We start from the raw sequence: 27,352 nt of genomic DNA, 5'->3' as shown, positions 1-27,352 counted from the left end.
TGTTGTTGAATTTAGTGGAGTAGGATCAGTGAGAGATGGTAAACAGGTTGTGGGTTTGTGGAGGTTAGGGGTGGAGGGACTGATGACGGTTAGATATTTTCCTACCTGGCCCCTCCCCCTCCTCCTCCTCCTCCACCATATGTACCTGCTCCACTCTGAGTCCTCCCCCATTCAGCAACAGTCACCTGACCAACAGAAAACAGATCACAAAAGGAGACAAACAAGCCACAGGCTAACGTCACTGGAAGAGGAACGGCAGCAAACAAGAGACAGCTTTCAAGTCACAACTGCAGCAGAGGAAGAAGTTTCATCTGAAGGAACGACAAGGAGACAAATCCACTGTCCACCATGGTGTCTACTGGGTTTCAGATGCTGGGCACTGCTCTGGGCATCGTCGGCTGGATCGGTACCATCGTCGTGTGCGCCCTTCCCATGTGGAAGGTGAGTGCGTTTATTGGCAGCAACATTGTCACCTCACAGACGATCTGGGAAGGGATTTGGATGAACTGCGTGGTCCAGAGCACAGGCCAGATGCAGTGTAAGGTCTACGACTCCATGCTGGCCCTCACCGGCGACCTGCAGGCCGCCAGGGCCCTGACCATCGTCTCCATCGTGGTGGGGGTCATGGCTATCCTGCTCGCTGTAGCCGGCGGTCGATGCACCAACTGTGTGGAGGATAAATCGTCCAAGGCCAAGGTGGGCGTCGCATCCGGTGTGATGTTCATTATAGCTGGAGTGCTCTGCCTCATCCCCGTCTGCTGGACGGCCCACACCATCATCCGCAACTTCTACAGCCCGCTGCTGGTCAGCGCTCAGAAGAGAGAAATGGGCGCTGCGCTCTACATTGGGTGGGGGGCAGCTGCTTTGATGCTCATCGGAGGGGGGATGCTCTGCTTCAACTGCCCCAAAAAGGATGAAGGGCCCTACACTGCAAGGTACAAGGCTGCCAGGTCCGACGCCTCTGCACCAACATCCGGGAAAGACTATGTGTGAAACTAGAGACTGGTACATGACTTCCACAAAATACTGTTTTTTTTTTGGGACAAATGCACCGGTGCTCCCGGGCAACTGAGTGTTGATAATTCAGGACACTACCTGATCAAAAAGTTTCTTCTCATGAGTGTTTGAAAGGAAGAACCACACCCAAAGAGGAAATCCAATCTAATGTTAACACAGTTACTTTTACGTCTATGTTTGTTAATACCTGTCACTCTTTCATCAGTATACCTATTCTATATCATCTTATTTTGTCATGTTTAAGTGGGCTGTTTTTATGAACTGTGTGTATAAGATTCATGATGGGCTATGCTGTAAATAAATAATTTGTTTACAAAACTGAGATCACTTTTGCTCCTTATTTCCATACCGACAATGGTAAAATGAACATTTTATTCAATGTGCTTTATCAAACGTCACTGTTTTTGATTTTGGTTTTACACATATAGAGATGCACAAATCTCCATTCACCACTAGCACTGCCTTAAAAACAAGGGTTGTCACTGTCACAGCATTTGAGACGATCTATTGTCTGACTTTTCTTGTAGATCTGGTTTAGGTGTGGCAGAAAAAAGAGGGACGTTGGCTGCTCTTTGTTCAGACCGAGCCCACAGGCACAGGTATTTGTGCTGTTACACGGACTCTCAGGACACATGTTTAATTTCTGCAAATATTGCAGTGCCAGGAAAAACTTACATCTGGTTGCTCACCTATGTTTTTACTCTGTAGTTTGCCCCAACACCGTGTTTTTTTTACTTGTTAAGATGAAGATCTGATCGTCATCTTAACAAGTAAACATTTCCCTTAAAGCATCTGGCATGCACCCTAATTGTAAGTCTCTTACACAACACACACACTCGCTCACAGGAAAGTTGGTCAATCTTAATTGTAATCCTAACTGTAAGTTCCTCAAGGGTTAATTGTCAGTCTTAAGATGAAGAGTGGATGAAGGAACTTTTGTGTGTTTCAGGAAAAAAAAAAAACCTCTTCCTGATCAGTTTCAGCTGAATGCACTGACCCACACTAGTTTTTGTTTGTTCAAGGCTTAACCTGTGTGAGTGGGTTTGTGTGTGTGTGTATGTGTGTGTGTGTGTGTGTGTGTGTGTGTGTGTGTGTGTGTTGTATATGTGTGAGAGGTCTGGAGCCATTGTTTTCAGTCTGGAAGCCTTGCTTGAGGAAACAAAGCTTGTATGGACGGGAACAATGAAGAGAGGGAGAAAACAAGGGTTGCAGATATCAGGTCTCAGCCGTCCCCCTTTTTGTGTCACATCCCCCAAACTCCACCCTGAAAGCCTGAACCACAACGGGAAGCAGTTATCATCTCACAGTGTGTACCGCAGGGCACCAGAACGCTGCGAACACTTCCTCCAGCAGCTGCGGGACTGACACATAGAGTCGACTTTCTTGCAGCAGTGGCACAACCATGGCTTCTCAGGGCATCCAGATCATAGGCGTCCTGCTGGCCTTCATCGGCTGGCTGGGCACCATCATCACCTGCGCCACACCCATGTGGAGAGTGACGGCTTTCGTTGGCGCCAACATCGTCACCGCACAGGTGATCTGGGAAGGCCTGTGGATGAACTGCGTGGTCCAGAGCACGGGCCAGATGCAGTGCAAGGTCTACGACTCCATGCTGGCCCTGCCGCGTGACCTGCAGGCCGCCAGGGCCATGGTGGTCGTCGCGGTGATCTGCGGGGTGTTTGGCGTCCTCATGGCCGTGGTCGGAGGAAAGTGCACAAACTGCCTGGAGGATGGAGCGGCCAAAGCCAAAGCCTGCATCGCGTCCGGCGTGATCTTCATAATCGCCGGCCTTCTGATCCTGATCCCGGTGTCGTGGTCGGCCAACGCAGTGATCAGGGACTTTTACAACCCCTTGTTGATCTCGGCTCAGAGGAGGGAGCTCGGGGCTTCGCTCTATATCGGCTGGGGCTCTGCTGCGCTGCTGCTGCTGGGTGGGGGCCTGCTCTGCAACAACTGCCCCCCAAAAGACGAGAGACCCTACACCCCTGCCAAGTTCACCAATGCCAGAGCCTCCTCTAACACTGACTATGTGTGAGCGTTTCGCCTGCAGCAGCTGCAGAAGGTGCCCCAGTATATTTTCAGTCAATTTCTAACAATTGTTGCAGCAAAGTTTAGTTCCTTAATGTTCTGGGAAATGATATTGTTGTTGAAAACAGTGAATGAACAGAAAGCTAAATAACATTTCACTGTGTGACTGGTTGATAGGAACATCCTCTGAATCAGAATCAGAATTATTATTACTTTTAGAAATCATTGTAATATTGTAAGATGTACCATAACACAACACATTCCAGGTCATGTATTGATAACAAAAAGCCTTAATGACTGACTGGTTGTGTGGTGGCAGTTTGTCCCTGTCAAACTGTACACTGTCATATGTTTTTCAGTTTTCGTTTTCACAAATACACATTTCATTTTTATATCGCTCAGGTTTCTGCCCAGAGAAGTTTCAAAGGACTAATCATGCAGAATAATAATGGGGAAAAAAGCCATAATGTAAAATGTGCATTTTAAATCAATTTGTGATTTTTTTTATTTTTTATTTTGTTGTGATTTGTGATCATTGCTGGACTTTAAATGGTCTTTGAAATGCCATGAATAAAGAGCCTTTGTTCACACGACGTCTTTTCTTTCTCACACTCACTCTGCACCTGCACCGAGCTGCACTGGACTCCTCATGAAGCACTCATGGTAAAGCTTTCAGGAATTCAGGGGAGTGAGACTCCTGGGAATTTAATGTATCTCGCTGAGATGTTTTCCATGCTGTAATCGACTGCCCTTGTATTAGGACGATAATCTACAGTTTCTGTCTTCAGTAAAACGGACGCCTCTGCCTGAGACAACAGTGCACTGTGTATGCTGGGATTCATGTTGCTAAGAAACTGCTCTTTATCTGCGAAGAATGGATATTTACACTTTGCCCAATAAGAGCGCACATCTGCCAACTCTTGTCAGGGTGATATATCCAAAACCTCTTTAATGGCTTTCTTTTTGTTTACAGACATTTTCAACTGAAACCAGTCTGGGAAGAAAAACAATACCCTGCTGTAATTTGTCCACCATTGTGTCCCTTTTACAGTTGATCCCTCATAGCTGAGAATAGGCCAGTCACACCTTTATCTTTGGTAAAAACAGCGTTTACTTGTGGTTAAAAGTACATTTACAGAAAATATACTGTATCAAATATAAAATAATTATGCAGAATGGCTATTTCATCTGTGTGAGGTGCATTATTTGTTCAAGATAATATGCATAAAATAACAGAAATAATGTCCAATATTTTCATTATTTGTTATATTCCACTAGATGAGGCAGAATAATAATAAAAAAAACATTTGACAAAAAGAAAAATGTTTATTATAGCAATAAAATAAGATTGAAAAATGAAGTTTATGCGGCGAATACATGAATCTTTCTGAAGTGCTCATGTTGCAAAAACACAATAAAAAAAACACCAGGAGAGTCTGAATTAATATTGAAATTATAACATGACAAAAAGGACTGAGTTAAAAAAAAAAAAAGAATTCAACTCCAGTCCTAACACAGTGATGCATTAGTCTAATATGGCACAGACATCATAATCTCCTGTATACCTCAGAAACTACAGGCAACAGTGTGTTAGTTTAAAAAAATAAAATAAAAAATTAGTCAAACTGCAAATCACATCTGGATAAGCAGCAGGTTTGTACGTCATGTAAAGCCAGTCACTCAGAGGGATCCTCCAGCTCAGACAAATTCCTTCCCGGGTGTTGTGGACTTGGGTGGGGAGTACTTGGGTCCATTGTAGCGGTCTCCTCCTGACGGGCACTGACAGCAGAGCAGAGCGCCGCCGATCAGCAGCAGCCCTGATGCTCCCCAGCCCACGTACAAACACGCACCCAGCTCTCTTCTCTGGGCATCAGGAACCAAGGGGTTGTAGAAATCCTTAATGATGGTGTTAGCGGGCAGGGAGACGGTCACCAGGCACAGAGCCCCGCTCAGGATGAAGAAAACGCCTGCTGAGATGGCCACTCTGGCTTTCGCTGCTTTGTCTCCAATGCAGGTGGTGCACTTCCCCCCAACCACGGAGAGCAGCAGGCCAAACAGAGAGAACAAGATGGCGATGACCACCATGGCCCGGGCCGCCTGGAGGTCTGGGGGCAGAGCCAGCAGGGAGTCGTACACCTTGCACTGCATCTGGCCCGTGCTCTGCACCACACAGGTCATCCACAGTCCCTCCCAGATGGTCTGAGCCACCACGATGTTGTTCCCAATGAAAGCAGACACCTTCCACAGGGGCAGCATACAGATGAGTATGTTTCCTATCCATCCGAGCACCGCAAGCCCGACGCCCAGAATCTGCAGGCCTAAAGACACCATCGCTGTCCGCTGGTGTGTCTGCTTTTTATCGCTGTATCTCAGCTCCTCACTGACCTGCCTTCTAAAAGCTCTCGCACCATGGGGAAATTTTATAGGACCCACCGATGCCCCTGAGCAGCCTCCTCCTCTGGGTGGGCTTTTGGCTCCAGTGCTTAGATAGAGACATCCATCATGCTGCCTTTTGAGTTCAGAGGTGTTTCTGTCCTACAAAGAGGCCCTCTGGTGCCCCTGCAGAGCTCAGAGAACGGGAGAAAAAAAGAGCTTGAACACTGTGGCTCAAAGAAAAGCTTATGTATCAGAAAGTTGTGAAAAGTTGAACATGAACTTTATGGAGCAGGGAGATATACAGAAAAACATTCACTTCAAAGTGCTTTGCAAACAACAGTGGATTAACAAAATCCTCTCTGATGGAAAAACAATGATTTCCAGTCAGAACCTTTCCCAGCTGCCAGTGGATGTGAGGGGAAGATTGTGGAGCAGCTTAATCTGTAAAAGTAGAACATGAGAAAATGTTGATTTTGTTGAAAAGAAAGTGATTGAGTGATGTTACAAGAGTAATCATAATAACCAGTGAAATAAAAGCTGGGACAGGCTGAGTGTTAAAGGACACTTCTCCATGTGCAGCTCAAACACTGGGCAGCTGAAAGAGCTGAAAAAATAATAATTAAAAAAAAAAACTGCTTAGATACACTTACATACAATAATACAACCATTGGCAAAAAATTATGGAATCACCACTCTCTCATTTAGTTGTTTAATTCAGTAGAAAAAGGGCAAAGGGCCACAAAACATTTTTTATTCAAAATGCCAACCTTCTGGCTTTAAGAAACACTAAAAAAAAAAACAACAACAAAAAAAAAAAACAAGAAAGAAAATTGTTGTAGTCTTTTTTTTTTTTTTTAGATCAAAAAGTTGAAAAAGAAAAAGGAATCGCTCAATTCTGGGCAAAATATCATGTAATCACACTGGTAGCATCAAGATAGAAAACATAAAGCAATGTGTTTTTTGAAAATAGAAAATTCACAAGAAAGCAACTGAGGAACAAATGGGGGCAAACTGGAGTCAACGTCTGTGGCCGAACTGTAACCGCATAAAGGAAATGGGATTTACAGAAAAGACAAACGAAGGCCATCATTAACACCTAAATAGAAAAGAAAAAAGACAAGGTTACAGTGGTCTATGAAAAGCAATCATGGACTGTGGATGACTGGATGAAAGTGATGAATTCTTTGAAGGATAGTTTTCATGATTTTACTCTATGGCAAGATTCATTTATCATCTTGAAAAATGATATCGCCAAACATCCTTTCAATCGATGGAATCAGAAAAGTGTCCAAAAACTGTATTTCAGTCAGGACCACTTTTGTCAAAATAATCTTTATTTACTTGCACAGTTTTATTTGGCGGTATGATACTGTTCTGGGGCCCCCTGCTCTTCCACGCGCTTGCGTGGAAAGCCTGAGGCAGGAAGAGCACCTTCCTGCCCTTCACGAGCCATCATGAACGGCATAAGCAGGGAGCGCAGCAGCAAAAGAAAACCCAGACAGAGCAGAGCAACCAACATGAATACAGGAGGAGCTGGGGTGGAGGTGGGTTGCGAAAGTGCCAGCAGCAGAGGAAGCAGGAAGGAGGGTCGGGCGAGAGCAGTTTAAATACCCCGCTCTTAATGCAATTTCCCAATAGGAAGCGGGCACGCAGAGTCAGCTGAGCCATCAGCTGATCTGCGCCGGTGATGACAGCTATGCAGTTAGAGCTTGACGTCGTGGCCTGCCAGAACTAACGCTACGCTCAATGTAATGTAAACTTGTAGCCTACATTATTGAAGATGTAATGTCTGCCATCTCCCCCGTGCCTTTACCTGACATGCAGCCCCATATCATCAATGACTGTGGAAATTTTCATGTTTTCTCCAGGCAGTCATCTTCACAAATCTCACTGGAACGGCACCAAAGAAAAGTTCCAGCATCATCACTTTGCCCAATGCAGATTCACGATTCATCACTGAATATCACTTTCATCCAGTCATCCACATAGTCCATGATTGCTTTTCATTAGCCCACCATGTCTTTTTCTGTTTACTGTAGGTGTTATGAAGGCCTTCGTTTGTCTTTCTGTATGTAAATCCTATTTCCTTTATGCGGTTACAGTTCGGCCACAGACGTTGACTCCAGTGTGCACCCATTTGTTCCTCATTTGTTTTCTTGTGAATTTTCTGTTTTCAAAACATATTGCTTTAAGTTTTCTATCTTGATGCCACCAGTGTGATTCCATAATATTTTCCTCTACTTGATCTAAAAAATAAAATAGTGACCGTCTACAACAATTTTCTTTCTTGCTTTTTTTTGTGTTTCTTAAAGCCAGAAGGTTGGCATTTTGAATAAACATTGTAATTAATGGATTATTTCCAAGCCTTTCTCATGGGTGTCTGCATTGACTGATAAAAACCAAACACTATTTTCTGATTTGAAAGGTAAACTGCATGAACTGCAAACTGTCTGGGTTGTATTTCAGAATGATCCTTGCATTGGTTGTTAGCATTTGTGTTATTCTCATTTATATAGGTTTTACTCACTCAACACTGTATAGGACTGATGGGGGCTTGTGAAAAGAAAATGTGTAAATATTTGTTACCATATATTATTTGTTAGTGTTTAAGGGATCATTGCAAGAAAAAAAAAGTGTTTATGGATAAATGATTGATCAATTAAGTTTGTAATCCCTAATATCCTTATCTTTAGAGGTAATCAATTTATAATGTAAATAATTAGATTGTATATTGTATAAGTGGTAAGATTAGGAAAAACAAGATAAGGTAAGATAAGATCCTCTCTTCCTAAGTCAGGGCTCAGTGCTCATCCTTTTAGATGCGTCACACACTGCTCTCAGATTAGTGTGTGACTAGCACAGAAAACACATCCTCTCACAGTTTTTTCTCAATCGCTAAGACACATTTATCCTTTTCTCTAAACTGCAATGTTCAAACTACATCATTAGCCACAAGCGTGATAAATTTTGAGTTGCTGTGTTTAAGTTTAGACAACTGTGCTTTGATCGAGTTTCACTTTTGCTTCCTGTGCTTGCTATTATGCAACACAAGTGCATCACGGTGCAAAATGTGTTTTAGTGGGTGAGAATAGGTTTGCAAGTTGTGTCTAACTAGGTGAAAAGTGCCAAAAGGGTGACCAATTCAATATACAGTATGGATTCAGGGCACTGAGCAATTGGTTCAGACAATATGGTTTAGTGTTTGAGCAATTGAGAAAAACTGTAAAGCATTCAGCAACACGTCTTTCAGTCAGAAAAACATTGTGTTACCTGATTGGTCAAGTTGGACAGTTTCACTGGAAAGCCTGAACTCGATGTTATGCATCATAACCTTATAAATCTAATTGAAGTGGGACATGCCAAAGGAGCTCATTTGTTACTTTTACAACTATATACACATAAAACTGGTTCATCTGTCCTGAGTGTTTGCCTCACGTAGAAGAACTGAGGACAAAGGAGCTCAGCTGTGTTCACTGACTCATCAGCACAGGTGGAGTCAATCAGCCTGATTAGTGGTGAGTGGGCGGCCGTCCACTGTCTCTTCAGTTTCTTCACACACTTGAAAATGTAAAACAGGGGGGTATCAGTAAATGTGGCTGCATGATGCAGAATGCTGCACCACAGGCTGTGGCAATAAATGTGAAACTTCATCCCTCCACGTCTTTATCTTCCCCTGGTCCAGATAAAAGATAGAGAAATCAATGTAATATTTATAAAAAAAATAAATGAAACAACCCCCCTCAAATAATACAAAACAATGTTAAATTTAATTTGTTGACTTAAAAACGGAAGAAAAAATTGTGGTGATTTAAATAATAAAAAATAAAACATGAATATACTTTTTTTTTATTGGAGATTTTTCAAATGGAATAAAGTACCATTTGTCCAGAGGCACAATTTATGAAAACATTACATAACTGAGTAAATATCATAACAACATATATAAAACATTTAACGAGTGGGCAGTAACAGGTTCTTCACAAATCATCTTCTTCCAATATGGGAGCCACTTAACGACCACAGGTGATTTCAGTTTGAATAATCTGGAACAGCCAATCAGGAGAAACCACAGCTGCCATGTGGGTATAAGAGCTGCAGGTGAGAGTCCAGAGTCAGAAATCACTGTTTCAGAGCACTGAGTGACAAACATGGCATCTGCAGGTCTTCAGATCCTCGGCACCTTCCTGGCAACCATCGGCTTCCTGGGAGACATCATCATCTGCGCCCTGCCGATGTGGAAGGTGACTGCTTTCATTGGCAACAACATTGTGACTGCGCAGGTCTTCTGGGAGGGCCTGTGGATGAATTGCGTGAAGCAGAGCACTGGCCAGATGCAGTGCAAGGTCTACGACTCCATGCTGGCTCTGCCCCGAGACCTCCAGGCGGCCCGGGCCCTCGTCGTGATCTCCATCCTGGTCGCCCTCATGGGAATCCTGCTCGCCGTCGCAGGGGGGAAGTGCACCAACTGCATCGACGACGAGGCGGCCAAGAGCAAGGTAGCCATTGTCGCAGGGGTGTTCTTCATCGTCGGCGGCATCCTGTGCCTGATCCCCGTGTCTTGGTCGGCTAACGAGGTCATCAGGAGCTTCTACAACCCCATTGTGATCGACGCGCAGAGGCGGGAGCTGGGAGCGTCGCTGTTCATCGGCTGGGGGTCGGCAGGACTCATGCTCATCGGCGGCGCCCTTCTCTGCTGCCAGTGCCAGCAGCGTAAGGACAGCAGATACTCTGTCAAATATTCTGCCCCACGCTCGGCTGCTAGTGGAGGAGCCTACGTTTGAAATGCCAGCAAGTCGCTACTTCAGTGTCTGCGCATGCAGGAAACTGGACTCTATCATGTTTTTATGTTAACATTGTTTTAATCACTTTTAATAAATTTTACTTTCCTATACAATTTGCTGTCCTCATCTGTGTTGGGGTGCATGTTACCAAAGACACTTGTGGGCTTTCGAGGGCCGAACTTAGCCTGGTTAGCATGTGTGCTTCAGTTTTGGCTTACGTTTCGGAAACTTGATTCATGGCACTAGATGACGTTAACATCCAAGCAGTAACATGGCTTTGCTTATTTAGGATGCACTAAGCACTGCTATTTTGAGGCCAGGGTTGAGTAAAGCTTTTACATGCACTGTTTGCAATTAATACAGACTTGGCAGGAAAAGCACAGGTGTCAGCCAATTCACTGCTTCAGGTAACTAGCATGAACAATAGGCTGAAAGACTAGCTTATTCAATCATTTAACTTGCTGAACCAACAGTGTAACTTATGCCACTGTCACTTGGCTTTAACCAAACTGAAGTTATTTCAGCTTGGATTTTTTTTTTTTTTTTTTTCAATTGATGTCCTATTAAAAGCTCTGACAAAGCAGCTTGTGAAAAAGTTACAAAACTTAGTAGTACACTGGCATCAAAGAAGGATATGAATCATTAAGTAGTTTAGTAACACTACATAATAAAATGTCTCCTCAGCAATCCTGACCACAATCACATGCTGAGCTTTACAAAAAAAGTATCACTTCCATTAAATTAAACTACTTCCACATTTATTTAGAGGAAAGAAAATGAATTTAGTTGACTTGAGTTTTTTTTTAGCGGCTTCACAGGTCTCTTTATCCTGGATGGCATGGATGACATCACTGCTCGTGAGAGGACTGGTCTCGATCTTTCACAGCCTGTTCTGATGTGTCAGATAATGCAAACACAAACCACTTCCTCTTTAGTGCAGTCGAGTCAGCATTAAAGGAACAGATGTACATTTTGACACATGGATTGATCAAGATTAAACAACGTGATGCTGCCGAAGTGCTGCTTGGGTCCAGAGCCAAGCTAATCCTCGCCCTCTATTCCATGTCTTCATGCTAAGCTAAGCTAACCAGCTGCAGCCCATGACTTCATATAGGCCTACAACATAGTAGCTACAGGAAATGCATTCCTCTCATATAGATTCTTTCTTCAGTATAAAACCAGTAATGTGTTCCTGAGCATTGATCAAACTGGTGTTTACAATACTTTTCCTCCCATACTATAGGTGTTTGATCTTCCTTGTGTGTTTTTTTTTCTTCTTCTGAGCTCTGTGTAGCCTACAGGTAGTTTACTTTTTTTTTTTTGTAAAAAAAAGAAAGAAAGAAAACCTGTTAGAAATTTGAAGTTGTCATGTAATGTGTGATTTCATGTTTACTCAGATATCTTGCTTTTATATTTCTGAACATGGCTGATCAGGTCTTAAAGCCTTTACTTTGGGTCACAAAGCAGTTTTTCATTCAAGATCTCTTTTGTTTTTCTCATTCATAGCACGCAGGAATCAGGACGAGCAGGAAACCTGATCTGCAAACTAGCACAGTCCCCTCCCTATACTGCTCCTTCTCATACCTGCAGAGCCAAACAGCCAAACACAACCAGCAGCTTGACGGCCGACAGAAAGCTTGTGATCAAAATGATTTTCAGCTCATTTTTTGGCGGTGTCTTTGACATTTAAAACAACTTTTGAACACGGGCTTTGGATCATTTTTTTTTGGGAACATGCGGACCCAGCTCGTTGGTGTGTGTCTGGCCATCGTGGGCTTTCTTGGCACCATCCTTATCTGCGGGCTGCCAATGTGGAAGGTGACAGCCTTTGTTGGGGCAAACATCATCACCTCTCAGGTCTTCTGGGAGGGTTTATGGATGAACTGTGTGATCCAGAGCACAGGCCACTCCCAGTGTAAGGCCTATGACTCTGTCCTGGCTTTACCTCAGGACCTGCAGGCCTCCAGAGCTCTGGTCTGTGCCTCCATTGCTGCCAGCGTGGTGGCCATCGGGCTCACCGTGGTCGGGGCCCGCTGCACCAGCTTCTTTGACTACGACAGGCTGACCAAGAACAACATCGGCGTGGGTGGAGGTGTGGCCTTCATAATCGCGGGGCTCCTGTGTCTAATTCCTGTCAGCTGGTCAGCTCACAGCATCATCACAGGTTTCTACAACCCACTGCCCAGCAGCGAGAGGAGGGGGGAGCTCGGAGCTTCCATATATGTGGGCTGGGCATCTGGGGCTCTGCTCGTCATTGGAGGAGGAGTGCTGTGTAGCACCTTCAAGCGCTGAGGCAGAGAAGAGAGACAACAGAGTCCAACATGGCATCCCTTAATAACACTCTAGTTGAAAATGTCCTGTGTTCACTGTGATGGACTTTATTCATTTGATTGAAGCTCTTTTTTTCAGTCTTAAATTGCACTGTACTGACATTTCACAACCAATCAGTTTAATATCCATGTAAAACTTTAAAATGTGAAGCACAGTCATGATGTAGACTGTAACCAGAATAACAACCAGTGTTGTTTGTGGTTTGTTTTTAAAGTGAAGAATGAAAACAAAATGAAGTCTGGTTAAGCTAATAGTTGTATAATGTGATGATATAGGATTAACTTTGATATCGGTTTCTTAGTAGGCTATGTAAAAGAAAAATTACAAATGTTGCAAGAATAATTACTTTTTAACACTACAAAAGACTTTTATTAAGATGTTTAATGTTGATTTTATACTTACAATATTGACATATGAAAGTAATTGACAGAACAGTGAAGAAATTGTGTGAGTAGCTACAGCTTTGTAAAATAAAGTAAATCTGTAAGAAAAAGTTATTTCTCTCTTTAAAGAGACTTGTGAACAAAAGTTAAATTGTACTAATCAACTGTAAGGAGCCAGTTGACTTTATATCCTTTGTATTCTAACTTGTCAATAAATTCACTGTCTATATTTGTATTTTTGAAGTCTTACATTTTTGTCTCTTTCACTTCTAATATAAAATTTTTTAAATTTTCAGCCCCCACAGAGGAAGATGTGGTTAGTACCGCCCACTAACCATCTTCCTGTGCCACACAGGAAGATGTGTCAGAGGAAGATGTGCTTTTAAGCAGAAGCCGTTTCACTTTGCTTAAAAGCCTGAAAAACTTGATTTAAGTTTACTCAGGGGTATTTAAATATCCTCTGTTTATTGATGGACTGCTCACTAACGCATCCCTTTGCACATCCCTGTTGATCTTTGTCATCTGACTGCTCAATAGAAAAACATTACACCTGTTGAGAGGCCACTTACTCAGGAGCTAGGCAAGAGAAATGCAGCTGTACTTTTCTCTCTGAGGACCTGCCAAGAACACCAAAGTATTACATCTGCAGTGGATAAACTTGGTTGAATTTACTTGTTTTTTGCAGCTCAGGTTTTATCTCACTGCTGCATAACTTGAGATATTTTAAATGGGAGGGCAGGGCAAGCAGATCGGGGGCCTGGCACTGTGTATGTTGGGTATTTTAGGAGTGTGTTTGTCATGTGGACTCCCGATGTGGCGTGAGACATCCTTTGTGGGCGCCAACATTGTGACTGCTCAGTCGGTAAGTAGCCTACACACCGGTGATGGCGGTGACATTTCTGACAAGTGTGCTCAAAATGACTGGTTTCATGTGTGTCTGCTGTTCAGAGGTGTAGGTGGTATCTCTTCATACAATCAGAAAAATAATGGTTTGCAAGTGTTACAATTCATTCCACAGTTTGGGTTGTGTGTGTGAAAGAGAGATGTTAGTCAGTCATAGTGGTGATCTGAACATAACAATACAACGGGGGGGGGGGGGGGGGGGGGGGGGGGGGGGGGGGGGGGTTACATACATGTGTATTGTTGCTCTTGTAGCCATTAACTATGTTAATGCAACGATCAGCCAAAACATTAGCCCTGACAACTAACTGGATATAGGATCCTCATAAATACAGTATGATACAAATTTTAAGTGTTTGAACACAGGGCAGGCTGCTAAAAAAAATAAATGAGGTAAAAACACTTTCTTGCCTTAAATAAAAAAGGTTTTCCTTCCAAAATGATCTGTGTCTGTCACATGTAGCCACATTGGGAATAAGGGCTAAACAGTGTTGGGGAGACTTAAGCTATACATAGCTTAACTACAATTTGTTGTAACTTGCTGGTAGTTAAACTGCATTCATATTTTGTGCTGCGTCGAGTATTTCAACTACTTTTTGGGTCATTTTTTGTAGTTTAACTACTCAATTTACAAACTACAATTTTGGCCAATAACATGAAATATTTTCTTATTAAAAAAAGATCTATATAATATAAATTTTATTTTGCCATTATTGTGTTCCAGTCAGAACTCTCTTTGACAAAAGGCATGAATCATGACATGACATGCCAAGCCAACGCTGCCTCTGATTGGCTGGCCCTGGCGTTCCCGTCATGGTTTTAAACATTGTTGTTCAAGACACACCGATCTAGAATATGTCTTCCTCTTTGTATTTTGTATGACATTTTTTGTTGACTGATTTACAAGTGGGTATTGGGGTAGGATTTTCATTTTCTCTTCATACCTTCATACCATACTTCTTATGTATACCCAACATGTCTATAATGGTGAACTTATGTTGACCAAAAAGCACTGTTTACATCTGCTGGCATGTGAATTTTTGTATTTATAATATATATAATTATTATATTTTCTTTCATATACCACATGTTGATTTATTTAATGATGAGTTAAATAAGTATAATGAGTAGTTGCTAAAGATACTTTTTTTTAGCTGTAGTTTTTACAAACTACATTTCTCCAGGGGTAGAAATAGTTTATTCAAACTACTGCCAGGCTGAACTACATACAAAGTAGCTTCTCAAACACTGGGGCTAAATTGTACAGGTACAGAATGATGGCTGTTCCTGATATAAGATATAGTGTTATTTTGCTTTCTACTGTACATGTTCAATTTGATCGTTTCAGTTGTGTTGACCAGCAGCGGTACCAGGCTATAATGAGAATGAAGACAATCAGTAAAGCATGGAGGGTGTAGGGAGGATGTGTCACATGGATGCTGGATTACACTGATATGGACAGTTTCTGACATTTTAAACTGAGTTTGTATTCCTCTATCAATGACAAACAGAACTGAGAACACATAAACAGCGTCTCAGCTCAGGGTTTATGGCCCTCTTCATCTTCATCAAAAGTTCATCTTCAGATCTTGTCCAGTTTTTAAAATCTCTGTGAGGTTTCTCTCTGTTTCCTCCTCAGGTGTGGGACGGTCTGTGGTTACACTGTATCCTCCAGGCGACGGGTCAGATGCAGTGTAAGAAACACACGACGGCCAACACACTGACCCCTGACATCCAGGCCGGACGCGCCCTCACCTTGCTCTCCATCCTCGCCGCCCTCCTGGGTTTCATTGTCACCCTCATCGGAGGAGGTGTGGTCAACTGTAGCGGAGCTCCACCTGACCCCGTCGAGGCTCCGTCCACGACCTCCTCCAAAAAGAAGGTGCTGGGGTTGTACTCATGTTGTGTGGACTAGATGTTTGAGGAAATGCTGTAACACTGTAGAATGCAGGACGGAATATGTTTCAGCTTCCAGTCCTCAAAGTGTGCCTAATATGAACTAACACACATTCATTTAGTAATTACCAACATTAATTATGTTAATTAACGTATACATTAAAGGCCTTAAAATTAGATTACCACACATGGTCCCTCAACAACATATTCCCAAATGAAGTTTGTAACTCATCAAATTACCTCCAGCTAATTGCCACTCTATGAACCCAGGGCTGTTGATAGTCTGGGGCTGCAGGGTAGTTGACAATACAACCTTGGTACAGGGAATCCAACATAGAAAACCCGAAACAAGGCAAAGCACTCAGCCATGTAATTACAATTTCAGTTCAAATCTATTCACTTGATGTTGTGGACACTAAAACAAGTCTATCATAGTTCACAAAGAATAAGAAAAACTAGAAAACTTTGATTGAGGAGATCCATAGTGAAATCAAATCTAATGTTGTTTTACTCCTTTTTGCTGCACAACATCAAATGAGCTTTGAATTGGGTTTTCCAGTCAAGGCAATGTAAAGAGAAACTCAGATATGTCTGTGCTGCAAAATTAAGTTAAAACGACATTCAAATCAGAAAATCAAAGCTTTTATACTATTTGCCCTGTTTCTGTTAAGCTCATTCTGTGTCACTGGGTGGTGCTATACATGAAGTCCAGTTTGCTTGCAGTCATCATGCTCTGTGTTTCTGCTACTGAGTTTCACATTGAAATAGTAGTTAAATGGAGTTAAAAGCCAGGTGTCTCCATAAATACCTTTCCAGTCTGTGAGTCATACTGACATCCTGTCATTGAGTAGTGGAGGTTCAAAACACACACTGTTTGTCCTTTAGAAGGTGATATGAGGTTGAGTGCACACCTCAAAGGTCAGATCATGAAAGATTTAAAATGACTTGTAGTTTTGGGTGCTGCGTCCTGTATCCACTGGCATCCATGTATCCACCTTGTCTATAGTGGGACTGAGGGTTCCTCGTGCTCTCAGACCAGTGAAACAAAGTAAATATTCTATTATCACAAATCACTTTTTCAGTTCTAGCTCAGTTTCAAGTGAAGATTTGAGCTATGTATGCTTTCATTGTCCTACTGTCTTGTTTACCACTATAATACACTCAACCCATGTGAATAAAGCTCCAGTCAAATTTCTGATGGAGCCCGATCATCATAACATCCTCTCTCCCCCCAGGCATGCCTGCTGGGTGGAGCTCTGTGTCTCCTCGCTGGCATCCTGTGCCTGGTTTCTGTCAGCTGGTCGGCAGCAGCGACCATCTCCATCTACAACGACCCCTTTGTGGCTGCCCCCCTGAAGAGGGAGGTGGGCTCCTCCATCTACATCGGCTGGGCCGCCGCCGTGCTGCTCCTCCTCGGCGGTGCTGTGATCTGCTTCGTCTGCTGCGAGAAGGAGATACCTCCATCTTCCTACTACTACATGCCCTACAGCACCAGCCCTCAATACAACAACAGCTCCCAACCAGCGGCCACTCTCAGGTCTGACCTCATGAGATCAAACAGCTGGAGGATGTTTGACCAACCGCCAAATAGAACGCTAGATCACGCAGCCCTAGTGCATGACTATAACCCCCAGAATAAAGCTCGGTATGAGAGCGGGCTGTACAATCAGCCTCTGGGGACACAGGCAGGATCTGAGCGGGGGACGTTAGGTCCTAATCCGTCAAACAGATCAGGGACACCAGACAAGGGGAGGGGCTCGTTCATGGGAATGAAACCAAATCTGGTGCGCGACATTCCCAGCAGAGCTTCGACAACAGTGCCAAGTGAATATTATTATGACAGGCTCTAATCTTTATAGATGGGTCTGTATGGATGGACTGATGACTGCACACGGGAATCATTTAGACATTAAAATGTGCTTACCAATCCTTAAATGTGAATCCATCCACACTATGGCAACATCTTTGGCCAGATCAATAAAGTCTGATTATATTTAACTTGAAGGGATAGTTCAACATTTTGGCAAATTGGCCCACGTTCCGTTATTATCTCATAGCGTGGTGAATGTGCAGGTCACAACTTGTCCACCAGAGCGTTTTGGAGTTGTTGGATTGTGTATTTGATGAGTTTGATGAGGGAAACCAAGAAATCCCATGAGCCTCCGTAGCGTAGTTCTGAGCAACTCGCAGCTCTGCCATCCTAAAAATAGCTTGCACCGACAATTAAAGGTAACGAACTGCTATAGGGGTTATGGCAATGGGCCAATTTGCTAAAATGTTGAACTATCCCTTTATCCCTTTAACACAGATCCACATGTCTAATAATAATAATAATACATTTTATTTGCAACGCACTTTATATTTACCAAAAAATCTCAAAGTGCTTCAACAGTAACTAAAAAAAGTCTACATGTATATATGCAGAGTGCATACACACACATATACAAGTAGAGATATGTATGCAAATGCTTGGTACCTGGACATACTGTATAGTACTGTTTAAAAGTTTTGACGAGGAACTGACACAAAATAATTCATATTGACTGTGAAAGAAATGGTTTTAACAATGTAAAGCTTGCCTATCAGGAAATAAAATGAATAAAATAAGAATGATAGGATATTTTACGTAGAATTTAAAATCATATGATAAATTCCTCCTCTTAAAGAGTCCACTCACTGTTGTCTTTGTCAACACTCTTTGAAGATGAGTCCAACTGTCTGTGGTTTAACACCACCCTCATCAACATTTTGTAGTGACAAACGTGTTGACATAACACAAAGTGTTTTGATGCATGTGTGCTGTGCTGTATATGAAAAAACAAGGAGCATTTAACATGTAGGATTGAATTATACTTGTGTATCTGTTTGTAGCCTATCAATGGTTATTTTCCCTCCTGTGGATATTTGCTGGGAGAAATCCTCAGACTCCTCTTATCTAATCAAATCTTCTTATCTAATCCAATCTTATCAAATAACACATTAAACGAGACAAAGATGCTTGTTGAGTGAATATCAGCTGTGTCCTTCACTAAGAGTGGCTAATGGTGCTGATAGGAGAGAGACAAGAGCGTTGTTGACATTCCTACATGCCGTATGTGTCACCGGTATCGATTAGCAGGGTGATTGCTCTGGAAGTCATGTGACCTTCCTTTCAACCTTTCTGATCTTTGCCAAACATTGAAGTACCGTGCTTTGACACTCACTGTGAAATCACAACTGAAAAAAAAAGAAAAGGCAGAAACTGGAGTTACCTCCATGGACCCAAAGTTTTTCAGAGTTTCAGAGTCGTTGTGACGATGCTTTTCTGGAGGGGGTTGATTGTTCAAAGAAGATCTGAAGTTCAATGCGCTTTAGTACGAGCTCGGGTTCATGACCAGCCTGCGATACAGCGAACAAAGAAAAGCTTCATTGCTACCTCTTTAAATAAAGAATACATAGAAAACATCTGGGTAACATTTGGGGTACTCTTTCTTCTAAGGACACAAGACTCTGTCTCTGCGGTCAACTCTTCCAGACATAGAAGCGCCTTGTCCATCAACTCATTACATAACATGACCTTTGCACTTTTGGTGCTTGCTTCGTCCATGCAACCATCCAAGACTATGAAAAACGGTTGATCACTTTATATAATTAAATGTTCTCCCAGTAAACGCTGTATGTCTTATGAACATACTTTGCCTGTATGCGGCGCTTGTTCAAAGGGGTTCTGTGATGATTTCTGAAACTCTGCACTCTCTCATTTCCTCTGAGAGTCAACTGGTCAGGTGAGATGTCTTCACAAACCAGTTTCAGCTGAGAGTCCTCACCTGAAAACTCCTCCTCTGACTTCACAGTAAAACCTGTTAGCGAGACAACGTTGACTTCTCGTCTGAGGGGGCAATAAAAACCACTACCTGCTCCACTACCTTCTCCTCTCACAGATAAGTAAGTCGGTCGCTGAACAACAACACACAGTCCGAGACAGAGCTCCAGCATGGTTTCTAATGGACGACAGATTCTGGGCATGGCCCTGGCCATCATCGGCTTTCTGGGGAGCATCATCATCTGCGCTCTCCCCACCTGGAAGGTCACGGCCTTCATCGGCGCCAACATCGTCACTTCTCAGGTGATCTGGGAAGGCTTGTGGATGAACTGCGTGACACAGAGTACAGGTCAGATGCAGTGCAAAATCTACGACTCTCTGCTGGCCCTGCCCCGGGACCTTCAGGCCGCCAGAGCGCTCGTGGTCGTTGCCATCATCGTCGGAGTCTTCGGGATTCTCCTGGGCGTGGTCGGGGGCAAGTGCACCAACTTCGTGGAGGACGAAAGGCAAAAGGCCAAGGTGGCCATCGCCGCCGGGATCGCCTTCCTCATCGCGGGCCTCTTGGTGCTCGTCCCCGTCTGCTGGACCGCCAACACCATCATCCGTGATTTCTATAACCCCTTGATGACCAACGCTCAGAGGAGGGAGCTGGGGGCCTCGCTCTACATCGGCTGGGGCACGGCCGGGCTGCTGATCCTGGGAGGGGCTCTCCTCTGCAGCTCCTGTCCCCCCAGAGATGAGAACGACTATGATGTGAAGTACGCCAAGGCTCGATCTTCGGACAGCAGCAAGGCCTACGTTTAGATCGTCGCCGGTTTGTTGGAAAGAGATAAGACGAAGAATATAATGAAACATCCACCTGCTGTGTTTGTTCCACCAAGACGAGTCAAGTTCAGCCGTTTAGAAGAAGTTAGAACAGAAGGAATTTATGTCCTGTGTAATTTAAGCGTGTGTTTTAGTTTGAGAAACCTTCACCTGCTGTAATATGTGCAGTTTTTTGATTCTCTATTCTAAACATATAATATTTTGTATTTTTCAGACTTAATATCTTTTGTTTGTGTAGTTTATGTTGATTATTCGTCTCCTACACTCACATAACATGCTGTATAGGTGTGTAAGATTTAAACCATGTGTTAAGAATTGCTGTATATAAAAGCTTGATTCACATTATCCTTTTAAAAACAAGTTTCTGTTTGTGTGCTTTTATCGTGTGCATCACTACATGGCATTAAAATGTGGGTCATATCTACATATTTGTGAGCATGTGCAATTATGTTTTCCTCGAGTTTGTTTTTCCCTCTCATTGCCGCAGTTTAGATTTTTTTTCTGTAACAGTGATAACAACAAAGATCCAGTTTGACAAGTTCACACTTAGATGTCAGAGGAATCCTTACAAACAGGTTGTGTGACAATGCGTTCGGCCCGTTAAAGCAACAGTGCTGAATAAACCAAGAGACTGAGCCATAACTGTGTGTTTGTACAGTATCTCCTTTATTTATCTCACCACACTGATCAATTTGCATAGGAGAATTAGATAAAGGTATTGTTATCAAACACAAAATCGAATACATTTTGCATTTATACACATTTATAAACAGTGCAAAACAGTATGTAGTTTATAATAATCTAATTTATATTTTTACTAACAGTTTTAACACTAGTAGAAATCTATGATTGAAACCTGGGATGATATATTATATATTTTTTATTTTAATTATAGGGAAACTTCTTAACCTTCGTCTTGTGTTAGCTTTCTACTACCAGAAGAAAGCTAGCTGTAAAATACACTAAAAACATTTTTTTTCATCCAATTTGTTTTTCTTCTCTAGGCTTCCTCATCCATGAAAAGGTTGATTTTGCACTTAGGATTTCAGTTGTAACTCTAATTATTGTTCTTACCGTTATAACTGGGTCACATTTTTTTGGTTTTATTTTTTTTTTTGGTTCCTGACAAAGTCAAAAAGACTATAAATAAATTTATGTGGTACTTTTATGCATTTAAAACCTGAAAACGGGTCACTGCTGACCTGAACACTAGGAAGGTTAAGATAGAAGACATATAACAGTGCCAGCTGACTCTTTGGGTTTGTGTTTTCAGTGCAGTGTTCATATACAGCACATCATGGCTAGGCTAGGCTAGGCTAGGCTTATGAACAGCTGAACTGCACTGCTCTTACACTGTAGCATTTATTTGCACTCAACTGTTTTTTTTTTTGCTTTTTTTCTCTCTCTCTCTCTTCTCTTCTATTTATTTATCCAGATTCTCACTCTATTTTTATATTAAAAAAATGTCTTCTATATTTTATAAGTGAGTGGGTATGTGTGGGGGAAATGGAGGTGGGAGGGGGTGTGTGTGTGTGTTGTATTTCGAGTCCCTGAGAAACGTCATTTCATTTTGTCTACATTACACTGGAATGGAGCAAATTGATAAAATAAAGACCTTTGACCTTTGATCATTACACCAAACCTTCAGTTTGTCCAAATGTGAAACAGAAAAGAACAGAATGGACACAGAATCTCTTCCTCTGAGCTTTACAAGGACAGTGAGATTAAAGATTATGTTTAGCCTGATTAAAAGGTTTGGTTGTTATACTGTATGTGTGTATGTGTGTTTGTGTGTGTATGTGTGGTTCAGTTAGCCTACGTTGTGGGGACCTAAATCTGTTTACCTATAGTCACGTGATGGAAACTTGTGTCTCTTGTGGAAACAGGTGCTGAGGATGTTTGTTTGTCATTACATCTTAAGGTGAAACATGTTTTTAATCGAGGTCAGGGTTTAGGTTATGTTCAGGCTACGTATCAGGTATGAAGCACATATATATCTCCAGGCAATGAATGTGTCAGCATTATGTCCTCTGAAGTGACGCCGACAATGTGTGTGTGTGTTAGGGAGGGGTTTTGCATGTGTGGAACAGGTTTGTCTGCACTGTTAACTCTGCCAGAATGAAACTGGTTTTACTTGTGGGAGATTGGGTTCCACATTACTGTCCTACATCCTGCATGCACGCAGCTTTGTTTGCATGCAAGAGGATGTGTAAACACACAAACGTACCCAGCTATACTGAGAATAAGCACTATGTTTACATTAAAAAAACACAATTTATATCATTTTTCTTTCATTTTTAAACAAGCGCCGTTCAGCCTTCATCAGGGTTTGTGTAAGAAACATGTTAGATGATCAGAGGTCTGTCATTTCTCCTGCTTCATCCAATGCCTGTTGCTTCCAAAATAATCTCATCAAAGATAACAAGGGCGGGAATGAATGATGTCACAGTTTCACAGCCACCTCTGCCTCCCTCTCTCTCTCTCTCTCCCTCTCTCGCTTTCATTCTTCTATTAACCTCCTCCCCTTTCTTCTCCCTGTTGACTAGGTGTGGTGCATCATCGCCTGACCAGTAGCACACAGACAGCTGCTCAGGTGACAGAAAAGAAAGAACACTCTCAGGTAGAGAAATAAAGGGAGAGGGGACAGAGAGAGAGAGAGAGAGAGGAGGGGGAGGATAGACGAGCAGTTGGGAATACAGAGGGGGAGGGGCCGAGGCGTAGGTAAAGTAGGCAGTAAACAAATGAACAGAGGCTGAACTGAGACACACCTGGAGTCAAGTAAAACGCTACTGAAACAGACAGAGAGCGGAGCGTTCCTCAGATAGATACTTTACACTGTGGCGAGGACAAAAAGATGGAGGCGTATGAAAACTGCAACATCACGGGCTGACGAGGAAAAGACGAGGAGAGACACAAGAGAAGAGAGGAGTGAGCGGAGCGAGAGCAAGGAGCAAAGAAGGAGCTCCACAGAGACTGTAAGCAACAGGTGAAGGTGCTCCGGTGAGGGTTTCTCCTCCTGCCTCCACTCCGCTGCACCATGGCCTCCATGGGGATGCAGATGCTGGCCAGCGCCCTGTGCCTGCTGGGCTGGGCCGGGGTCATCATCAGCTGCATACTGCCCATGTGGAGGGTCACGGCCTTCGTGGGCAGCACCATCGTCACCTCCCAGACCATCTGGGAGGGCATCTGGATGACCTGCGTGATCCAGAGCACGGGGCAGATCCAGTGTAAGCCCTACGAGTCGCTGCTCGCCCTCACCGCCGACCTGCAGGCCGCCAGGGCCCTCACCGTCCTCGCCATCACCACGGGCGCCATGGGCCTGGTCCTGGCCTTCGTCGGGGGGAAGTGCACGCGCTTCCTGGACGGAGAAGGAGGCGGGGTCAAGGGCAAGGTGGCAGTGGCGGCAGGGGCGGTGCTGATCGCCACGGGGGTGCTGTGTTTGATCCCCACCTCTTGGGCGGCCGGGGCGGTGGTGAGGAGGTTCTACAGCGCCACCATAGACGCCCAGCGGAGGGAGATCGGAGCGTGTCTCTACATCGGCTGGGGGGCGTCCATCCTGCTCGTCCTGGGAGGGGGTTTGTTCATCAGCTCCGCGTGCCCCCTCAAAGCCCACGACGCGGACAAAAGCCCCTCGGTCCGCTACCTGGTGGTCCGCTCCTCCAACGGGTCCAACCACCCGGTCTCTCCTCGCAAGACCCAGCCTGTCGGAGCCGCGTTCTCTCGGTCTCAGAGCTACGAAGGGCCGTCCACGAAGCCTCAGCCGTACACGAGGCCCCCCTGGGAGGACAGGCCCGACCCGGGCTCTGGGCTGGACTCAGAGAGATCGTGGGCACCGTCAACAAAGTCTCAGATGAAGAGACCAGAGTCGACAAAATCTGAGCAGAGCGAGGCCTTGTCGACAAAGTCTCAGCTGAAAACAGCAGAGATGGAGGACTTGTCAGTGAAGAGTGAAAATGAAGACGCTTCTTCAAACCCAGCAAAAACGTACCTATAACAATGGGCGCACATATGCACTTATGTTTACATGTAGAACACTAGGAGTGATGTAGAAGTAGTGACTTGTTCTTGTGATGAGGAATTGGGTCAAGTAGTTGATGAGGTGTAGTCATCGTCATGCTCCATCACCACTGTTGTGTTGATGGCCTGGACTACGTTTATCAATATGAAGGAAATATGTCACAGCTTTAAGATGTTATGTGCACTAAAAACTGAAGTTGAACTGATCCAGGTGCAAATGAAGTATGTTACAGTTGCGTTTTTCAATAATGAACTTTCTGAATCATGAATGTTGAGTGTAAAATGTTAATTATCCTTGCTATTTTTTTCTTAAACATCCTGAAAAAGGCTGAATCCATTCACTGTAATAATTTTACCTCAGACTTTCTCACTTGCCTTTTTGTTGTTGTTGGATAAACTGTTGCCTGAATGCAGTTATGAAGTAGAAACATATCTAAGCCAACTTTCCTTAATTATTTTAAACTGATGTTACAGTTTTTATTCCATGTGCTTATTTGATAAGTAACACAAAAAATATTAGCAGCAGAGTTTTTACTGTCAACAGGGGTTTCTGTAAAGATTCAGATGTTTTTTTTTAAAACTGTGAAATGTGATTTTATTTTCTATTTTATTTGATCAGATACTTTTACTTTTCAATAAACAACTACATTGAGATCAAGCAAGTCACAGCTTTTTTTTCAATGAGTGTTGGTAATCATGTAAAAATGCCAGCGATGAGCTGAATAGATCCTTTCAGAAACCCCCCCTGGACTTTCAGCCCTCCTCCTCCTGGCTATTTAAATCCACAAGACAAACTGGTTTGACAGAAAGTGTGTTTACGGTGGATGAGAGCAATGTTAGCAGGAAGAGAGAACAGTGTATTTACAGAGGATTCAAGATGAATTTCACTGAATCACATTACCCAACAACGTGTGTTGTTGTTTTTCCAATTCAAATGTGAGGCCGCATCATTATCTAGTCATGATCTAACACTGCCAGCTATACAACTCTTACTGTGAAGCTCAATTTACTATAGAGCTGAGTGTGTGGAAGCACAGTGAACATATAAGTTGGTAAAAATAAAATAAAAGTGAAAGTTTTTAGAAAATGAACAAACAACATTTCTGTATGTCTGACATCCTCCACTGAGGCTGGTAGGTAAAACCTGGCAGGCAAAATCACTGGATGGATGAGACCTTTTGTTTGTGAGAATAAAGGCTACATAACATTCACTCATAATTCATTCCCCCCCTTTGTTTCCCACGAAGAAGCTCTGGAGTTGATAAAATAGTTGCACTCATCAGTCTTTGAAACCATGTGGAGTGAGATAATCAGCTGCTCTACAAACCTATTTCATGCATGATCCTTAAAAAACCTGCCTGGTGGAGAGTTTTCTTCTGTGGGATGAACATTTGGCGCGCACACATTCAGAAGATCAACTCCCGGGATGTGAAACACTGCCATCTAGTGGTCAGGGGTGCACATGCACGCACACACAAACACCCACGGTCGAACTACATCACACCACACGCACAGGCTCACACATAGCACATACAGCTTTTGTTATGCATGCACTTGCGCGCGCGTGCACACACATACACACTTGAAACCTTTGCCATGGTAACAGATTCAAACTGTAGTCAATGACAGAAAGAGGTGGACATGATTAAAGGGATAGTTCACCCAAAATTCAAATTTTTGTATGTCCATATTCTTCTTCAAAAAAGACACACCAAAAAAAACATCCAAATACCTCCATAGTGCTCGTCTGTAATGTCCCTCTTGTATTGAAGCCCCAACATGAGAAATTGTTCAGAAAAAAATTAAATAAGTAGGAGGTTTTAAGCTTGTTTGTAGCGGAAGCTCCCAGTGTCTCAGTTCACTGCTTTGCCTGTGTTTGTGCAAATCTCGCGCGATTTGCATTTGACATCCAGTTCACGGCTCAGCAAATCACGCGAGATTCCGGCAGAGCAACACTGGGAGCTTCCGCTACAAACAACCTTAAAATATAGACTTATTTAATTTTTTTCAGAACAATTTCTCATGTTGGGGCTTCAATACAAGAGGGACATTACAGACGAGCACTATGGAGGTATTTGGATGTTTTTTTGGTGTGTCTTTTTGGACGAAGAAAAGTGAGGCCCATTCGCTACCGTCATATGGACATGCAGTGCTGCACGGAGCCCCGCTGTAACTCAGACAAGGCACGGAGGACTCTGAAACTTCTCCCAGCCCTTATAGGGTGAGTAGATAATGAGTGAAATTTGAAGTTTGGGTGAACTATCCCTTTAAGTTATATTAGGTCTACATGTAATTATGTATATTTCTAACAGTATAAGCTCAAACACCAAGTTCCTCTATCACTGGGAGGAGGGATGGATGGGTGGAGGGTAAACAGGACTTTCCTTCTCTTTCTTCTCGTCGTCTTTGATCTACTTCTCCAGCCTTCTCTTCCCTGCCTCTCCTCTTTGTTTTCATTTCCTTTTGTTGTTCTTTTTGTTGCCTTGTCTTTGTCAGATTTTGATGTTCCTGAAAAGTCGGTTCAGGATTTTCTTCTCCAAATGCTAAACCTGAGAAAAATGTACAATATATGATTCAAATCAAAACTGATCGACTGATGTAATGTACAATACGTCAAGCTCAGTGTTTCACTGAGTCAGGTGCTGGATGTCCTGCTCCATCCTGCTGGCCTCGTTGATCCGCTCTGCTCTACCTCTCCTCTGGATCTCTGTGGCTCCTCTATTTTTACATCTGTCAAGGACGCAGTGTTTTCAACTGTCTGTCTGTTTGGCAGCAGCATGATGCAGAACTGCTTTGCACCAAACTTGTGGAGGGATGAGGCAAAGGCCAGGGAGGACCACTGTAACTTTAGTTGAGTTTCTGATGAATGAATTTTGTTTTAAACACTTCTTTTTTACAACAAGGCTGAGGACCTTTTATCAGTCAGACTCGGTGGTGAGTGTCATACTTAACGCTGCAGTCTGCCGGGGCAGCAGTACTATGTCAGACAGGAACAC

At 43.2% G+C, this 27,352-nt stretch overlaps 8 protein-coding genes across 8 annotated transcripts in view; 7 read left to right on the top strand and 1 right to left on the bottom strand.

The window, feature by feature from the left end:
• Window positions 1-348: 348 nt before the first annotated feature.
• Window positions 349-993, top strand: LOC310997413 (claudin-4-like; the record flags this gene model as incomplete). The annotated part of the gene is made up of 1 exon (XM_083987092.1): window positions 349-993. The coding sequence occupies one exon, from the start codon at window positions 349-351 to the stop codon at window positions 991-993; it is 645 nt and encodes a 214-aa protein (XP_083843218.1).
• Window positions 994-2,419: 1,426 nt separating this feature from the next.
• LOC310997415 (claudin-4-like) lies at window positions 2,420-3,052 on the top strand (the record flags this gene model as incomplete). The annotated part of the gene is made up of 1 exon (XM_083987094.1): window positions 2,420-3,052. One exon carries the CDS (start codon window positions 2,420-2,422, stop codon window positions 3,050-3,052), a length of 633 nt encoding a protein of 210 aa, XP_083843220.1.
• Window positions 3,053-4,743: 1,691 nt separating this feature from the next.
• The window catches only part of LOC310997417 (claudin-4-like), a gene marked incomplete at its 3' end in the record, with an annotated part of 147,964 nt that continues 125,355 nt past the window's right edge, over window positions 4,744-27,352 (bottom strand). Inside the window, exon 2 of the mRNA XM_083987096.1 lies at window positions 4,744-5,378. Within this exon, the coding sequence (XP_083843222.1) occupies window positions 4,744-5,376 (633 nt within the window). The 5' untranslated portion in view covers window positions 5,377-5,378. The remainder of the gene's footprint in view (window positions 5,379-27,352) is intronic.
• Window positions 9,570-10,202, top strand: LOC310997416 (claudin-like protein ZF-A89; the record flags this gene model as incomplete). The annotated part of the gene is made up of 1 exon (XM_083987095.1): window positions 9,570-10,202. The coding sequence occupies one exon, from the start codon at window positions 9,570-9,572 to the stop codon at window positions 10,200-10,202; it is 633 nt and encodes a 210-aa protein (XP_083843221.1).
• Window positions 11,937-12,494, top strand: LOC310996556 (claudin-4-like; the record flags this gene model as incomplete). The annotated part of the gene is made up of 1 exon (XM_083985979.1): window positions 11,937-12,494. The coding sequence occupies one exon, from the start codon at window positions 11,937-11,939 to the stop codon at window positions 12,492-12,494; it is 558 nt and encodes a 185-aa protein (XP_083842105.1).
• On the top strand, window positions 13,644-17,562 carry LOC310996555 (claudin-4-like; the record flags this gene model as incomplete). Its single annotated transcript, XM_083985978.1, has 3 exons — window positions 13,644-13,778; window positions 15,456-15,698; window positions 16,948-17,562. The coding sequence occupies 3 exons, from the start codon at window positions 13,644-13,646 to the stop codon at window positions 17,560-17,562; spliced, it is 993 nt and encodes a 330-aa protein (XP_083842104.1).
• On the top strand, window positions 19,686-20,318 carry LOC310997414 (claudin-4-like; the record flags this gene model as incomplete). Its single annotated transcript, XM_083987093.1, has 1 exon — window positions 19,686-20,318. One exon carries the CDS (start codon window positions 19,686-19,688, stop codon window positions 20,316-20,318), a length of 633 nt encoding a protein of 210 aa, XP_083843219.1.
• LOC310997406 (claudin-4-like) lies at window positions 23,377-24,333 on the top strand (the record flags this gene model as incomplete). The annotated part of the gene is made up of 1 exon (XM_083987084.1): window positions 23,377-24,333. The coding sequence occupies one exon, from the start codon at window positions 23,377-23,379 to the stop codon at window positions 24,331-24,333; it is 957 nt and encodes a 318-aa protein (XP_083843210.1).

Source organism: Trachurus trachurus, assembly GCF_905171665.1.
Source record: "Trachurus trachurus genome assembly, chromosome: 14".
NCBI lineage: Eukaryota > Metazoa > Chordata > Actinopteri > Carangiformes > Carangidae > Trachurus > Trachurus trachurus.
The sequence above is the reverse complement of the archived record's forward strand: the minus strand, read 5'-3'. Positions and strand labels throughout refer to the sequence as shown.